The sequence below is a fragment of the Hypanus sabinus genome, chromosome 11, assembly GCF_030144855.1.
Source record: "Hypanus sabinus isolate sHypSab1 chromosome 11, sHypSab1.hap1, whole genome shotgun sequence".
Classification (NCBI taxonomy): Eukaryota; Metazoa; Chordata; class Chondrichthyes; order Myliobatiformes; family Dasyatidae; genus Hypanus; species Hypanus sabinus.
Genome location: NC_082716.1, coordinates 94,642,517 through 94,661,590, shown reverse-complemented (window position 1 = coordinate 94,661,590; position 19,074 = coordinate 94,642,517). Strand labels below are relative to the sequence as shown.

The 19,074-nt window shown below is 37.1% G+C and overlaps 1 protein-coding gene across 1 annotated transcript in view; it reads right to left on the bottom strand.

The window, feature by feature from the left end:
* Nucleotides 1–3,112: 3,112 nt before the first annotated feature.
* LOC132402200 (syntaxin-6-like) overlaps nt 3,113–19,074 on the bottom strand; it is a 43,758-nt gene continuing 27,796 nt past the window's right edge. The window contains exon 8 of the mRNA XM_059984913.1: nt 3,113–6,602. Within this exon, the coding sequence (XP_059840896.1) occupies nt 6,526–6,602 (77 nt within the window). The 3' untranslated portion in view covers nt 3,113–6,525. The remainder of the gene's footprint in view (nt 6,603–19,074) is intronic.

Below are 19,074 nucleotides of genomic sequence, written 5' to 3'. Positions count from 1 at the left end.
CACCTGTTCTCCCATTGAGACAATAAACATACTTTTTGAGAATTACAGATTCTCTCTGTGCCCCCATGATCATTATTACTAAAGGGAAGATCCTTGTAACATTATTGACCAGCTTACCTTCATATTTCATCTTTTCTCTCATTATTTTTTTTTTGGTTTTCTTCTGTTAGTTCTTTAAGAGTTTCCTAATCTTCTAAATTTGTTCTATTTTTTTGCTATATTATAAACCACTCTTTTGTTTTTATGCTGTATTTGACTTCCCTTGTCAGCCACAGTTGTTCCATCCTACCTTTAGAATGCTCCTTCTTTGGGATGAATCTATCCTGCATCTTTCAAATTGTTCCCAGATCTTCAGTCATTGCTGCTCTGCTACAATGATTGAATGAATTCCCTGCCAGTGTCCCTTTCCAAACAACTTTGGCCAGCTCCTCTCTTATGCCTCTGTAGTTTGCTTTACTCCACTGTAATACTGATACATCTGATTTTAGCTTCTTAATTTCAAACTGCAGGGTGATCTATCATAGTATGAAAGATATTGCACTTCGGGTGATCAAATGTAATGGGCCAGCCCACTGTTAATGCAATACCCTTCATAGTAATGATGTACAGAGGGATTATGGAGTCCAAGTCCATAGCTCCCTGAAAATGGCTGCACTGATTGATTAGGCGATATGATATGTTTGCCTTTATTAGTTAAAGCATTGGGTTCAAGTCATGTTATGTTGCAGCTTTATAAAACTCCGGTTAGGCTGCATTCAATTCTTGTCGCTCCATTACAGGAAGGAAGTGGAGGCTTGAAGAGGGTGCAAGACATTTACTGGAATGCTGTCTGGATTAGAGAATAAGGAGAGGTTCAACAAATTTGAATTGGTTTCTCTTCAGTGGCTGAAAAGAGACCTGATAAAAGTTTGCAAGATTATGAGAAGCATAGACAGGCAGTATCTTTTTCCCTAGGGTGAAATGTGTAATACTAGAGAGGCATTATTTTTTCTAAAAACTTCCCTTCACTGAGGTTAATCAATGGTCCCATTGTTTCCTGGCACACCTTTATAGCCTTTTCTGATCCGGGACATCACCTTTGCTGTTTTCCAGACCTATGATATCTTTCCTGCACCTAAGAAACAATGTAAGATTCTAGCGAGCTCTTGTACAATCTTCACCTCCAGTTACTTTGGTAACCTAGAATGTGTCACATTTGGTCTTGGTGATGTACTTACTTCAAGCATAGCTATCCCTTCCTCCTTGTCAATTTTCATTTTCTGAATTATTACTGCCACTACCAGTGGGGAGTTTGGCAGTATCTCACCATAAAATTGGTACTAAGTATTCATTAATGTTTCAGCCTTGCTCTATTTTTGTACATCCATCTTTATTAGTCCCCACCCCATCTTAATTCTTACTAACATCCACTTTGTATTTATAAAACTTTTCAATTAGGCTTTGTACTGTCACATTTTTGTTTTACCAATCCACTTTCCCAGTTACCTTTAGATGAATTATTCACTGAATATACAGAGTTTACTCTTTATTATACTCCCCTTGTTCTTTTGCAATTAGTGAGCTGTAGCCTCAGTTTCCCTGCCCTTCTCCTGTGGAAATGTATCTAGTCGGTATCTGATATATCTCCTGTTCTAGAAGCTTTATGAGATAGTCTTTGCTTTTACATTTCACTAGCCAGATCCTCTCACATCCCATTAAAGTTATTCCTCCTCCAATTCTGCAGTTCTGCTCTAGATTCTTCCCTGCCCTCTCCGTTATCAACCAAAGCTTTACAAATTCTTTCAAGTTCAAGGTCAGTGAAGAAAATGTGGCTGATATGGACTTCCAAAATTATTTCGATTAGCCTCATATGGGATTATAAATTTAAACACTGGACCCCTTAAAACAGCTCTTTCATTCAATATGATTGTGATTGATCTATCAATTCAGCCCCACGTTGCTGATTCTCCCACATCCTCTCAAGACTCTGCAGGATTTTATGTTTCTAAACCTATCACACCTCTTAATTTTTACATTTGATATCCCACCCATTCCAGTGAACCTTCTCCGAATGAATTCCATGGATTGAGAGACAATAGCAGGACTGATACAAAAACACAGTAAAATGGCAGGAAATAGAGAAACAATAGATAGCTTCTATTCACACTCAAGATAAATGTACATTGTAGCTCAGAGATTTATTTTTACCAGAGGCACTGCCTTCTGAAAGGCAGATTTTAGTGCAGCAACAGAAGAATTGTAGCAAATTATCAAGACTTCCAAGAGGTTAGAGATAAACAATGGTAAATGTACCAGCTAAAGATATGAATCAACCACTTTGGAACAATAAAGTGCAGCAATATAAAGTGTACAGCCCCAAAGAGGGGAGAAGAAGAAAAAGAGGTGGGGGGGGGGGGAGAAGAGAGAGAAAAAGAAAAAAAAATGGATTGTTTTGGATACTGCTCTTTGGAAAAGGTGTGAAGACTTTAGAAAATGCAGAAGACATTTACTAGAATAATTTCAGAAACAAAGAAGCATTATTATGTGGATAGGCTGAAAAAGCTGAGTTGTTCTTCTTGGAACAGAGGAAGTTGTGAGATGTTAAAATCATTAAGGGCATGGACAGAGAGATCCAAAAAGCAACGTGGAAAAAATGTGTAATTTTTAAATTGTGCAAGATTGGAAAGTGCTGGTGTTGACAGGGATTTGGATATGCTTGAACACATTTCACTAAAAGATAGTATGCAGGCTCAGAATGCAATTAGGAAGGCAGATGGTATGTCATGATGACAGGATTTGAATACAAAAGCTATCTCACTCCAATCACTTCAGGACCTTTCAGGCCACACCTGTAATACTGTGAACAGATCTGATCTCTCTTATTAAGAATGTCCTTGCAATGAAGGTATTTACCTGATTTGATTTCTAGGATGGTTGGCTTATTGTATGAGCAGTAATTAAGCAGATTTGTGCCTAAACTCTGGAGTTTAGAGAATAAGGTTAACTCATTGAAAACAGGAATTCTCATGAAGCTTGGGTAGATGTAGGGACAATGTTTCTCCTAGCTGGGCTATCCAGAATCAGGAATCAGAATCTCAAAATAAGTTAGTAGCCAGAAAAGAAAACACATGAGTATTATCATGCATCATTTATTTGTAAATCACATCATTGTTTATATGAAAAAAGACACACAGTAATCTTGTAAAGATTTGCACTTATATAGCACCTTTCACCAACTTAAAAACAATCCAAACACTTTATGGTCAATTAGATACTTTTCAACTGCAATTGCTGCTGTAATGTAGGAAGTATGACATGCAATGTGTGCACACCAAGATCCCAAACAGCAATCTAACATTAACCAGAGAACTGGGTTTTCCCAATGCACATGAAGGAATAAAACTGGCCAAACTACCATGATTTATTTCTGCTCTGTTCTTTAGGATAGCGCAGTGGGATCTTTTATTTTCTATCCATCCAAAAGAACTGATAAGACCTCAGTTGGACGTTTCATCTGAAAGGTGGTGGCTTGTGGAAAGCATAGCCCTCCCCAGGTACTGCACTGGTTTCAGGGCTCTGGACTGGAATTCGAATGCATGGCTTTGCCAGTAAGCAACACCTGACACTAATGCAGCAGAGAAGGCCAATTTGACAAATTAGTCAAACCCTAATGTATGATGTTGATTTGAGAATTGTTAGTAGACCTCCCAAGGAAAGCAGCTGGTTGAGGGTAAGTATTGATCAGACCTAAAGCCCACACATTAGAATGACTGATGGCAATCTATTCTGTCAAATTCCTTTCATGCAAAGTGCAGATGTTGCCTCCTCATTGTCAAACTGAGCAACCACAACTCCAACAGGTGTTTGGATTTTATGGAAGTTGGGTGTTAGTGGTCAGTGCTTCATTTCTGTGAAGCTTTCATCAATGCCTGAACTGTGAGATTCTGCAAGATAACATCAAGCCACAAGTACAATAGTCTGATATGAACATTTCACCCAAAGATATCTGGAACATCTTAACGTCACACTGGCCAGTTTAGAACAACAAAATATTTATGATTTAAATATTTCTGTTATCATATAACCACCTTAAAGTCTTTCTTTTAAAATCATCTGTGTATATCTCATGCTGGTACTGTATTGAAAAAATTAAAATATTTAATTTGGTTCTTGGGTTTTACAAAAATAATTAACAGCAGGAGCCTGTTAGGCCTTTGAGTCAATTCCAGTGTTCAATTAGACAATGGTTATTGAGCATTTCTTTACCATCCACCCACATTACGTCACAGCTCTTTACCAATACCAGTTATGGCATTTTCAACCACTTCAAACTGTTGAGGCCAGGGTGTGTCTCTAGTCTTCCTCAACAGTGACTTTAACCGAACAACTCAGCAATGAAAATGTCTGGTCAGTGGTGTGAAGTACTGAAATCCAAAATGGTTGTGTACCCTTTGTAGCTATGACCATGTGTACAAGCATTTCCAGCCTGTGTCCTCCTATCAAGTCCTTCAATGATTTAACTAAATATAACTCCCCTTCAGATTATTTATCTTCTGTTCACCCTCTAATTTCAAATATCGCCCTGTTTACTGTGGCTACTCAGCTTGTGATTATGTGCAGGGTGAGCCCAGTCCCACTGGGTTTACAGATAAAACCAGGTACATTCACACCTGCTGTACTGCAGTTGGCAGCCTGTCTGGCTCTCTTTCCCACAAAGTATCAGGGCACAAGCAAATGTCAGCTGTTCTAACACCAACACTGCCTAACCTGCAGCAGTTCAGCTATGCAAAGGGTTTACGGGGGGGGGGGGGGGTGCTGTTCAGCCTTTTTGTACAAATTGTTTTGGGAGAGAGAAAGGGAGGCCTATGGACCTAACTGGTTCTGATAAGTTCTTTTATGTGTCATTTACTGGCAGTGTAACTGTTACCTTTGGCTCTCTCCTATGGTAAGAAAGGAGACTCTGGAACTGTGTGATGGCCAAAAGACACCAGCTTTGTTTGGAGAAAAGACTGCAGAGTAGTCAGTGCTAATCAAAGGTATGATGTGTATGTGCCACGGAGATAAAAACAGTATGAACAACTTGATGGTGACAACCTCAGAGCATCTAGTTTACCTTGAACTTTCATCCGTCATTTAAAGAAGTGGACTGAGAAATAACAGAGGCATATATGGTCTGTTTGAACTTGCAGGAAAGATGGTTTTATGGCAGGATGAGGAAGGACAAGAAAACAGTTACCAACTAACTGAAAATTAATACTGTATTTACCTGAATTTCTCTGAGTATAGAATATTCTACCTGGGGATGACTTCACCCCTTCCACCTCAAACCCCATACTCTAGCCCCTCACTTCATTCCATCTATCATGTTTAAAAAAAAGCAAGTACTGTGGGATTTCTGTTGCTATTCAAATGTATAGGGGTGGTAGAGTACATTTGAACACAGTCACATGCCAGTGCAGAGAAATGCTACAATGCACAGAAACTTGAGGTCAAGAAATAAATTTAATACCACCTGTGAATAGCATTTTCCAAGCCCATGGCAGTTTCACATTTGTGAACTCATTACCCAGCCTGTTAGACAAGCAGACGTGGGTCAGCCACAACAGAAACATGAGATTGTTGCAGACAGTTCCAGATTCTTCATTTCTGATACATGAGGCTAATGGTCTGCACTATACTAGTCCAACACTTTAATGTCTACCTGTGACCCCATCACATATTTTGTTCCTGCATAACACTTGAGTAACCATTTCCCAAGAGGAATAATTAATGCTAGGAGTTTCTGCATTGTGAATTCTCACAAAATATCTGGATATGGTCATTCATGATCTAAACCTAATCACAGATTCCTCTCTCCTCTGTTGAAAGGGTTGTGGAAATCAGAGATAGCAGTGATTATAGCTTTCAATAACTGCTGTTGTCTACACAAGTTGTTTAATTATTGAAAGCACCGCAGCCTAGCACAATTCTAGCCATACCTCTGATCTGCACATAGTACGGCAAATAGCAGGAGTCTGATTTTAATTCTACTACTTCTGTGACCAATTATAATTAGCTGACTCTGCATAAACCAATACTTAAAACTGGGGTCTTGTGGTCTGCTTGGCCAGCAGTGTACCCACCAGCCTTCTGTACACACTCAAACCATCAAGGGCACTACTTCTAGGAGTAATATAAACTTACTAGGAAGCCAAAGCCTCTAAAACCCTCTTTCCCAAATCCATGGAAAACAATATTCTTCTATCCTGTGGGGAACAACGCTGGGTGCAACCCTATACTTCCAATGTTCACATGACCTTGGGTAAATCTCTCAGCATTTTTGTGAATGGACAATTTAAATCGAGACATTCAGCAGTGACCCTGCAGGTAAAAAAATAACAGTGATTGCAGTGAAGATGGGTGGGGTGCACAAACTTTTCATACTCAGCAACCAAAGGCCCAGGGTCTGGTCAGCCTAGACAGTAGCACCAGAGAGTGGCAGGTTCTGCTGTCCTCCCTCTTACCACTGCTTCTTCCTCTATTTATCCCTTGCACAAACAGTTCAGGTCAGAGAGTAAATAACAGTATCAGCACCACAACCAAGATGATTAGTAGAACGATGATTCCACACCATTGCCGTCGATCTGTAGGATGAAACAAAAAGAAAAGCTGAATAAAAATCTATTTTCCTTTTCCTTGTTGAGGATAAGGGAAGTTGGTCTGGTTTATGTCAGGTACAAAGAATGCATCATACAGAAGACAAGTGTCTTTTCCAGTTGGTTTTGATTGTACGGTGAGTGACCTTACAAACTCTTTCCTAACACTATCCTCCACCACCCTCATTAGACTAGGTTTGTCATTTGGCTCATTCCAGACAAAGCCAAGCAAAGAAGGAAGTGTTTAGTCACAATGCTCCAGCTCTTGCACTGAGAAGTCTGGAAAATAGCCAATGTTGTTCCTTTGTTTAAGAAAGGTCAGAATTTGGATTAAATAATTATTTTAAATTATGATCCATTATTGAGTAGGATAAGAAATAATCTGAATAAGTGGGGGGCACCGTGACTGCCACTCTGGGGTACAGTCAATGTAGTTAAAATGGTCATAGCACCTCAGTTTAACTATCTTTCTATGATGCTTCCTTTAAATATTTCAGATTCGATCTACAAGCAACACAACAAAATTATTAGTGACTTTCTAAGGGATAAGAAGAAGCCCAGAATTAAAATAAGTAAGATGTGTATGTCCAGGGACATGGGTGGGCTCAGTCTACCAGATATCAGGGTATATAAATTATCGTTTGAAATGACCAAGTTAGCTAAACATTGGGACAGGGCTGATGTTGATTTAGATTGGGTAGTTATGGAACACAGCTTGGCTGCACCACATTCTCCCCTTAACATTCTCTCACAACATATGGAAAACATGAATAATCTAAAACCTAACACGAGGAAATCTGCAGATGCTGGATATTCAAACAACAACACACACAAAATGCTGGTGGAACACAGCAGGCCAGGCAGCATCTAATGGTGGAGTCAGCAGGAGACGCTCATGGAGTGAGCACTGTTTCAGATTCACTCCTTAACCTTTACTTTTTTTAACCTATGATCACCCTTATTTAACTTACTTTTACCTACACCAAAAGATTCTTGCTACTTTTTTGGACTTACCTTTAAGAGTCTATTGCGTATTCTGAAGAAATGAGTACAGAAATGGCTTTGAGATCTAAAGGGCGAGACCCTGGGAAAGATTCTAACGGGAACGGAAGGCAGAAAAAGACCAATCTAAGTGCACTGAATTGGCTTATGAAATGTTATTGGAGCTTTTAATTGAAAAATTTGAAGAACGACAAATTTTCAAACAAGATATAAAGGCTTTTCAGGATTATATGGATAAGACTGATTCAGTAGTTAACCAGCAGCAAGTTCTAATTGCAACTTTGCAAGAGGATGCTCAGAAGCGAGACTTGATCATCGAAAAACTGGAGCAGAAATTATCTTCGACGATTAAACAGGTGGAAACACTTAAAGCCAAGAGCGTCGACTTTGAAAATCGGCCCAGAAGACAGAACTTACGCATACTTGGTCTCCCGGAAGGTATTGAACAAGGGGACCACTCGAAGTATTTTGCTCAACTTTTAAAGGATGCGTTCCCTTCTGTATTCCCCAGACAGTCCTCAGTTACTCAATCGCGCTCACAGAATTATGCGCCTATCACCAAGTTCTTCAGCTAAACCACCGGTTGTAATTGTCCAATTTCACTATATGCATGTCAAAGAGCAACTTATTCATGTGGCTCGGCGTTTAGGGGTGGTCAAATTCCAAGAATTCGATTTTCGATTAGTGGAGGATTTCAGTCCAGAAGTAATGAAGATTCGGCTTCTTTTTAAACCTCTGATGTCCGAATGTTATGAGAAAAATCTAAAACCTGCGCTCTTATACCCTGCGAAGCTTAGAATCTTGCCTCCGAATGCACCACAGAGTGTTTTTCTCTCCACATCTGAAGCGAGAAGCTTTCTGGATGAGAACTACCCTACTGCTTCGGATTCTCGTCTCTAATAAATGAGTGATTTTGGTCGTTACAAGATAGTTTTTGTTTCCAAAACCAGATTTTGGTTCTGGCTATTGGTGTAGGTTTACTGTATATTTTATATTCTAATTAAAGTTTTTTTTCAACGTACTAATCTTTTTATTTTACTTACTTTAACCACTGTACTTTATCTTTGGTCATTATTATTAATCCTTCGAAGGTGATTTTTTTTTACTAAGATGGCGGTTTCTTCTCTAAAATATTTTTTGCTTTTTTTTGATTTCACCATTTTTTTTTCTCTTCGTCATCTTCCTATGATGCATTTCTTATCACAGTTTAAATTCTTTTTTTGGTTTGTTTGGGTTTTGACCTGATTTATAAGTTACTAGTGATTATATTCTTTTTGTTTTTTTACTAGCAATTATATTAAGAAGTTTGTTTTAGTATAGTGATCATTAATTTTTTTGGAGTTTGAGTGGATCTTTTTTTTCCTTTATATATGGAGTTGCCTTCTGCTGATATGGGGGTAGATTTAGTTTCATTCCTCTTTCTTCCCAGCCTTTTCCTGGCTTGGGAGGGGCTTCCTCTTCTTGGGTGGGGGGTGGGTTTTTTTTTTCTAAATCTAATGTTCTTTTTATCAGTTTTTTCATTTAGGCTGATTTTAAACTACTAAAATGTCCACGATGTCGTCACTTCTGGGTCCGCCCCTTATTTTTGTTTCCCTTCCGGGTGCATGAGTTCACAATTTGGTTAACCCTTTACATACCAAAGGATTGATTTCAGAAATATGGCTCAGACCATTAATTTTGTCTCTTGGAATACTAATGGCTTAAACCATCCGATCAAACGGAAAAAGATTTTCAAAGTATTCCAAAGACTCAATGCTCATATTATTTTTGTACAAGAAACTCATGTGAAGAAAGAGGTCAATTATCATTTTTTTTAGGTTTTGGAGGGATCAACAGTACCATTCGAATTTGAATGCTAAAGTAAAGGGAGTTTCAATTTTTATTGACTCCTCTATTGCATTTGTCCAATACAATATTTTTTTGGATCCGAATGGTAGATTTTTGTTAATTACTGGGTTACTTTTTAACAAAAAGGTTGCTATGGTTAATGTTTATGCTCCAAATGTGGATTATCCCAATTTTTTTAAGTCCTTATTTACTTCTCTACCTAATCTAAATGAATATAGGTTAATAATGGGTGGTGACTTTAATTGTTATTTAAATCCTTTGTTCGACAGATCTATATCTACTCAGACTTCACCTAATAAGTCGGCCACTTATATTAACTCTTTTTTGACTGATAATGGAATTTTTGATATTTGGAGATTTCGGCATTCTAAGGACAAAGAGTTTTCATTTTTCTCACATTTATCATTCTTACTTGAGAATTGATTATTTTTTTATTGACTCTTGTTTTATTCCATCGGTAACTGGTTGTAATTATGATATAGCCATCTTTGACCATGCTCCATTAAAACTTTCTATTAAATTTATGGATACAGCTTCTAGTGCTAGACAATGGCGATTTGATTCTACCTTACTGCAAGATCCGGATTTCATTAAATTTATGAAGGAACAGATCGATTTCTTCTTTTCAACTAATTCCACGGATGATATTTCTTGCGGAACACTTTGGGACATTTTTAAAGCATATATACGTGGACAGATTATCTCCTATTCCGTTGGTTTGAGAAAACGCACTAAGAAGGAAACTCTTTTATTGGTTGATAAAATTAAAGATTGAAAAGAAATATTCGACTGCTCCTAGTAAGGAGCTTACAAACAAAGGGTTGAACTTCAAATGGAACATAGTTTATTACTTACATCTTCGATTGAAAATCAATTAATGAAAACCAGATCTGATTTTTATATACATAATGATAAATTGGGTAAACTGTTAGCTAATCAATTGAAGAATGCTTTGGTTAAGCGCCAAATTATTAAGATTCATCAGCAGAATGGTGATCTGACAGTTAACCATGATGAGATAAACAAATCTTTTCAAGATTTTTATACCTCCCTGTATCATTCTGAATTCCCTCATGATTATAATATCATGTATGATTTTCTTGGGAAATTGAATTTTCCAAAATTATCATCAGATGATCTTTCAATATTAGAGACTCCTATTATGGATGCAGAAATTAAAGGGGTTATTTCCTCTATGAATTCTGGGAAAGCACCAGGTCCAGATGGGTATATAGTAGAATTTTAAAAATGTTTTTCCTCTACTCTTTCTCCTTGGTTATGCAGGGTTTTTGAAGAAGCAATTAGATTGGGTAATCTGCCACAATCTTTTTATAGAGCTTCCATTTCTTAAATATTGAAGAAAGATAAAGACCCTACTGACTGTGCATCCTATAGACCAATATCCTTATTGAATGTAGATTCCAAGATCTTTTCCAAGTTACTGGCATCCAGGCTGGAAAAGGTATTACCTCAAATTATCCTGCAAGATCAAACTGGTTTTATTAAAAATCGCTATTCTTTTTTCAATGTTAGGAGATTATTGAATATTGTTTATACTCCTTCACATAGCACTTCAGAATGTGTCATTTCATTAGATGCGGAGAAAGCATTTGATAGAGTTGAATGGCCATACTTATTCACTGTGCTTGAGAAGTTTAATTTTAGTCCGACATTCATTTCCTGGATTAAACTGATATATCATACTCCAGTAGCCTCAGTTTTTACTAACAATCAGAGATCTCCCTTTTTTCGTTTATTTCGGGGTACTAGACAAGGCTGTCCTCTTAGTCCATTATTATTTGATATTGCTTTAGAACCCTTGGCAATTGCTATCACAGAATCACCAAACATTTTTGGCATTACTCGTGGGACGGATATACATAAGTTATCATTATATGCAGATGATTTATTATTATTTATTTCTGATCCTGAGAAATCCATTCCTGCAGTTATATCATTGTTGGCTCAATTTAGTAATTTTTCTGGGTATAAATTAAATCTTAATAAGAGTGAATTGTTTCCTTTAAATAGACAGGTTCCAATGTATGGAAATCTACCTTTTAAATTAATTAATGACTTTTATATACTTAGGGATTAAAATCACAAAAAAATTATAAGGACTTATTTAAGATTAATTTTTTACCCAATCGATCAGATTAAATGTCTGTTCACTAAATGGTCACCATTATCTTTATCTCTGATAAGTTGGATTAATGCTATTAAGATGATTATTTTACCCAAGTTTTTATATATACTTCAAGCGGTACCAATTTTTATTCCGAAATCTTTTTTTGCTAATGTTGATTCAAAAATTTCCTCATATATATGGCAGAATAAAAATCCTAGATTAGGTAAAAAAATATTTACAGAAGGCAAGGAAGGAAGGTGGATTGGCATTGCCTAATTTTAGATTTTATTATTGGGCAGTCAATATCCGATATTTGATATGTTGGTTAAAGGATTGGGATTTATCTTTTAGCCCTTATTGGGTGAACCTGGAAATTAAATCTGTACAAGGATTTTCATTGGGTTCTATTTTAGGGTCTTCTCTTCCCTTTGCTCTTTCTAAATTGCAGAAACGAATTGACAATCCGATAGTTAAACATACTTTACGTATATTGTTTCAATTTCAGAAATTTTTTGGGTTGACTAATTTTTTAAAAAATATTCCTATTGTATCCAATTTCTTTTTTTTATCCTATTATAGACCAAGCTTATTCAGCTTGGAAGACTAAAGGATTACTACGATTTTCTGATTTATTTTTGGATAATTGTTTTATGTCTTTTGAACAATTATCTAATAAATATAATTTGCCTAGGTTTCATTTTTTTAAGGTATTTACAGATTAGGAATTTCTTAAATACTGTACTTCCTACCTTTCCAAATCTTGAGTCTTCGGGTATTTTGGAGAATTTGCTAGAACTAAATCCTTCTCAGAAAGGGGTAATATCAAAACTCTACAATATAATTATGAAGATACGTTCAGAGCCCTTCTATAAGATTAAAAATGATTGGGAAAGAGAACTTAACCTTACTATCCCTATTGAGAATTGGGATAAAATTCTTCAATTAGTTAATTTATCATCTATATGTGCTAAACATTCATTAATACAGTTTAAAGTTGTGCATAGGGCTCATATGTCCAAGGATAAATTGGCTCATTTTTATTCCTATATAAATCCTATTTGTGATAGATGTCATTCTGAGATAGCGCCTTTAACGTGTTTTGGTCTTGTCCGCTTTTGAAAAAATATTGGAAAGACATTTTTGATATTATTTCCACGGTATTGAACATTGATTTACAACCTCATCCTATTACTGCAATTTTTGGTTTACCAATGACGGACTCAGTCCATTTATCCTCTTCTGCTTGTCAAATGATTGCATTTCTTACATTAATGGCTAGAAGATCTATTTTGTTGAATTGGAAAGAAATTAATCCTCCTACTGTATTTCATTGGTTTTCTCAAACTATGTTATGTCTAAATTTAGAAAAAATTAGAAGTGTTGTATTTGACCCTTATATTAGATTTGAAAAGATATGGAGACCATTTATTCAATATTTTCATATGATGTAATGTGACCCTGTTCCAAGCCTATTTGTTTTTCCAGTTTTGATTTTACATATGTTGAGAGGATCAGAGTTGACGACACTGATGATTTTGTATTTTTGTTAGATATTATAAACAGCCCATTTTTTTTTTCATCATTATTTTTTTCCCTTTTTTTTCCTTATTAGTTATTAGGTTGTTAGATTAGTTTTTCTAGCATAATTTTTTCTTTCCTTTTTCTCTTTTCTGTTTTTTTAAAATATATATTATGATATACTGAGTTTTGCTTTGTTTATATGTTACTTATATCGTCCATGATTTGGGAAGACTCATTTATATTGTAACTATTGCTTATGTATCCTTTCATGTTCAGTTTAAATTTGTATGTTTGTAATCCCATTATCTATGTATTAATCTTATTATGTTGATATTAATAATAATAATAAAAAGATTGGAAAAGAATGGAAGCATCTAATGGCAGCATGCTGCCTGGCCTGCTGTGCTCCACCAGCATTTTGTGTGTGTTGTAATCTAAAACCTATACTATTTCACTCAAGGAGTGTGTGGAGTACAATTCATAAAGCTTGCAAAATGTCACATTTAAATCAGTTATACTCCTCGCTCTGGAATAACCCTGCGATATGCATTGGGAAAAGAATGGTGTACAGGAAAGAACAGGAAAGAAGGAAGTTTAAAGTAGGTGATCTCTATGAGAATGGGATTTTTATGTCGTATGTGGACTTGCAAAGGAAATTTAACTTTGTAGATAAAGGGAATTTCTGGAAGTATTTACAAATAAGACATTGCATTAGTAGCATATTCAAGAATGGTGGCCCACAAAGTAACCCTTTAACTGAATACTTTACACTACCACAGGAAGTTTATAAAGCATTGGCGTTTTATAAAATGTTCAAGCACTCTGTGGGTGAACCGTGTAACAATTTCAAAGCAGTATGGCAGAAGGATCTTGGAAGCAATATTGAAGATAATGAGTGGTCAAATATTTTATCAAATGTGGGTAGACATACTAGGGAAGCAAGAGGGAAATTTATTCAGTATAAGATAGTACACAGATATTATTGGACACCAACTAGACTCTACAAAATGGGGATTGTTGATAATCATTTATGCTGGAAATATAAAATGAGGTGGGCACATATTTTCCACATGATTTGGGAGTGTTCTATGGTTCATCCATTTTGGTGTAAAGTTCTTGATGTGTTGGGGAATTGGTCGGGTCCTACACTGCCCTTGTGCCCACGGCTTTGTCTCCTGGGTGATAGGACAATGATACCTAAAGTAAACAATGACAAATTTACTATTTTAAAGGTGGGTCTCATCATAGCTGCAAAACTGGAAAAAACCCATATGTCCCACTGTGAAGGAATGGACTGAGAAAATGGTTAAGATTTCATCATATGAACAAATGTTGGGAAGAATTAACAGTGAGGGAAAAGTGCAAGATGCGTGGGATCAATTTTGGTTGTATGTTAATTTAAACTTAAATTATAAGTTTTTTTCTGTTTCTTAGCTTTACATGTTTTCCTGTCATGGGATGGCTGAATAACTATGCTGTACTGTATCTGCTCTATGATATGCTGTGCTGCTTTGTAAATTAAGAATAAATAATAATAAAAATTTGAATTACAAAAAAAAGAGCAACAAGAACAAGCCAGGAAATTATAGGTCAGAAAGCCTTGCTTCAGTGTTAAGGCAATTACTGGAGAGGATCCTTAGGGACAGGACTTAGACTCATTTGGAAAAGGATAGACTTATGAGGAATAACCAGCATGGCTTTGAGTGAGAGAGAGGTTATGTCTCAGTAATCTGAGATATTTTGAGGAGGTGACTGAGATGATGGATGAGAATAAGGCAATGAAATTGTCTTCAGTGAGCACTTTATAATATCTCTCATGGTAGACTGGACCAGAAGAGCAAGCACACTGGGTCGACAATGAGTTGGTACATTGGATCCAAAATTAGCTTGGTCATAGAAGGCTGTGTGGAAATGGTGCAGGAGTGTTTTTCTAACTGGAGATCTATAATAATTAGTGTTCTCAGGATCAGTTGTTTGTATTAATTGTATTATTTATTATTTTATTGTATTAATAAGTGATTTGGATGAAAGTGCAGATGGCCTAATCAGTAAGCTTGCAGATGACTCGAAAACTGGTGGACTTGTAGGAACTGAGGTTGTCACAAGATACAGCAGAACATAGATCAGTTGGAAACTAGGGCACAGCAATGATAGGGAGTGTTGGAAGTTAAATTCAAATGCAAGTATAGAGTAAATGGCAGGGCCCTTAGGAGCACTGATGTACTTGGGGTGCAGGTCCATTATGCCCTGAAAGAAGCAACACAATGGGCTAGGAGTTGTACAGCATGCTTTCCTTTATCAGTTGTGTCACTGAGTATGCAAGTTGGGAATACATATTACATTTTTTGGTTAGCTAAAGGTTCTGGGTGTCACACAAGATGGACCTGAAGGCTTTGGAGAGGATGCAAACAAGGTTTACCAGAATATTGCCCAGATTGGATATACTAGTAATAAGGAGACTGGACAAATTTGGACTGTTACGTCTGAGTTTGGAAGGTGAGGGATAACCTGACAAAGAATATAGAATTATAGCAAGCATAGATAAGGTAGATAAGATTCTTTTTTCAGGATAGAAATGTCAAATGCTTCGAGAGACGGATTTAAAGTGAGAGAGGGAAAGTTTAAAGATTTATGAAGTAACTTTTTACACTGAGAGTGGTAGTTGCGTGGAATTCACTGTCAGGGGAGGTGATGGATGCAGACACAATAGTAACGTACACATGAACACGCAGGGAGTAGAGGGTATGGGCCTTATGCTGACAGATGGGATTAGTTTGATTGGCATCATGGACACGGTTGGTTTAAGGGCCCGTTCCTTTGCTGTGATGTTCTACGTATCTCCTTGTGAGCTTGCATCATTGTAACTTTATCTTCCAATCTTGTTTAAACAGAACTTCAAATGTGTCTTTTGGTTGTTATAACCAGGCAGGTAGTCAGATTAATTGAAGATCCATCTTATCCACAGTGGCTACTGTTAACTAAGATAGTAGATACATTTTGCCCAAGTGAAAAACAAGTCCAAAGTTTGTGCATTGCCATCTCACATGGAAGGAGGTCTGCAATGAAGGAGATACTACCACTGGGATTAGACTGTAGGCTGAGGTGTGGACAAAAAAAGAACTCCATTTCAGATGGAAAAGGGATTTCTTCCATGTGCTCCAATGCTAATACTTATCTCTCAACCAGCACCTTAAAATAACTTGCTCTATATTCACACATTGTTGTTGGTAAGATCTAATTGCCTGAGTTGGCCACTGTTATTTCCTAGTGTATTACACTTCAAGAACAGTTTTTGCACAAGGCCAATTCAAGATAATGAAAGGCACAAAGCAAACACATTTGTAACCTGTCAAGGCAGAATCAACATTAATGTAAAACTGACTACTTCTCCTTGTGCAGTTACATGAGGATGAGAGGAGATGCAAGGAGTGAACAGAAAAAAGCAGAACACAACAAAGTGAGACAAACACTTTACACTAAATAAACCAACAAGAATACTGTACCCCTCCTGAGTACTGATACACTGACACCTATTCTATGAGAGAACAAGGCTGAGAAAGTAAACAATGCCATGACAATAATCTTCCACTCAGCACACTACATGTTTAGTTTATCCTGTATCTCCAAAAAAAAATTACACATTTTTTCCATATATACAAGAAAACTTACAGATGTTGGAAATCCATAGCAACACATACAAAATGCTAGACAAACTCAACAGGCCAGTCAGCATCTATGGAAAAGAATATATAGTCGACGATTTGGGTCGAGACGCTTCTCAGCCTGAAACATCAGCTGCTTACATTTTCTCAACATTCAAATATAACCAGGCTTATAGTTACTTCAAATGTGCCTGCACCATCTGGCTTGAAACAGGCACCATAAAAAAGTCTGGTTCATTTGCTCTTGGGAACTAGAGAGAGGTATCAGGAAAGTCACTCTTTGAGGGGTTATGTACAGCCTGTGTGAACAAGATCACAGAATTAAAAATGGCTGTACCTTAGTTATTTCCTAAGCAACTTCTGGTAAGAATTACCTTCCTTTCAGGGGTAACTGGAGCTTGCCTGGGTGTACAACTATCCATGCTAGAATACCTGGGACACTCACTGTAAGATTCATCACTTTGTCAGGATCCAAGTACATTGCCTTGGCACAACTCTAGCTGATGCTTGACCCACCACATGAATGCACCTATCATACAATGAAGCTCATACACAGGAAGGCAGGGATGAAAACAGGAAGCAGCCCATCTTAATTAAAGGGATTCTTAATTACTTATGGGTCTACTGTAGCCAGATTTGGAAGACTTTTTTTTTTAGGCACAGCAGACTAATCCCTGAATCTGTGAGAAATGAAAAAAATTGACTGACATTAGTGAAGGTCTCTATGCACCAGCATTACAAGATTATTATGCCTCTGACCTAGACAACACCTAAGGAAGGGTAGGAAGGGTCCTGTCCTGAAATGTTGGCTATTAACTCTTTTCCATAGATGCTGCCTTCTCTGCTGAGTTTCACCAGCATTTTGTGTGTGTTGACCACACCACAGGAGTTTGAAGACAACTGTGTGCAGAAGTGAAAATCTGAGAGCACCATTCCTGGACTGCTCCATCTGCAGACATCAAAAAATCCTGCATCTTGTGATCTCAGGGCTTTTCCAGACAGTGAAGATATTGATGCTAAAACTTGCAGCATGAGCACTTACAAGTAAACTTGCTACCCAAGGGAAAGGAAGTTCATATCCTGCAGTGGGCAGCAGTAACCACCAATCTGCAGAAATTAATGATTCATTCTGTGCATGGGTGGAACACAGTGCTACACGTGTGAACTGTAAATCATTCATCAGCACGGAAGGCTCTAAACTAACTGTTTAGGCAATAGCCTATCATCAAAGATCCTGTGATCAATACTATGCACCCAGGAAGCACAGGACAGTGTGGCCAAATTCTGCTAAAACCTCATTTTCAAGTTGAGGATGACACCACTGTACCAGGCCTGACCTCAAAACAATAATGGGAGAGAACATAGGATGGAAACTGAGAGCCAGCTGGCTTGGTGTCAAGACAAGTTTTCTCTCAATATCAGGACAACGAAGGAGCTGCTAATCTACTTCAGGAAACAGAAGAGAGTACATGCCCCATCTGTATCAATGGTATTGAGGTGGAATTAGGTGAGAGCTTCAAGTTCTTTGGTGTAAACATCAGCAACAACTTGTCCTGGACCAACCATGTAGGCCCAATAAAGTACACCAATGCTTCAACCTACTCTTAGCCTTAAGGAAATTTGGCATGTCCCCAGTGACCTTCACCAATTTTTACAGAAAGCATCCTAACCTGATACATCCTGTTTGGTATTGCAACAGCTCTACCCAGGATTGCAAGAAATTCCAGAGAGTTGGATATCCCATTCATATCACAAAAACCAGAATCAGAATTATTTTCACCGACATGTGTCGTGAAATTTGTTAGCTTAGCAGCAGCAAATCAATGCATTACATGATAATATAGAAAGAAAATAAAACAAGTAAATCAAATATAGTAAGTATATATATGTATATTAAATAGATTTAAATAGTGCAAAAACAGAAATAATACACATTTTTTAAAAAGTGAGGTAGTGTTCATGGTTCAATATCCATTTAGAAATAAGGTGGCAGAGGGGAAGAAGTTGTTCCTGTGTGCCTTTAGGCTTCTGTATTCCCTTCCTGACAGATAACAATGAAAAGAAGGCTGGGTGGAGGGTCCTTAAGAATGGACATTATGGAGGTTAGTATCCAACATGGAGCTGACTAATTGTACAACTTGTTTCAGATATACAAATTGCCTCTTCGTTCTTGAAACAGCCCTCCACAAGTTATACCTGTGTAAAACACCCTACCTTCGTCATTCTCTATTCTCCCCCTTTCCATCATCAAAAGGTTTGAAATCGTGTACCACCAGGCCCATGGTTCCATTGTTATAGA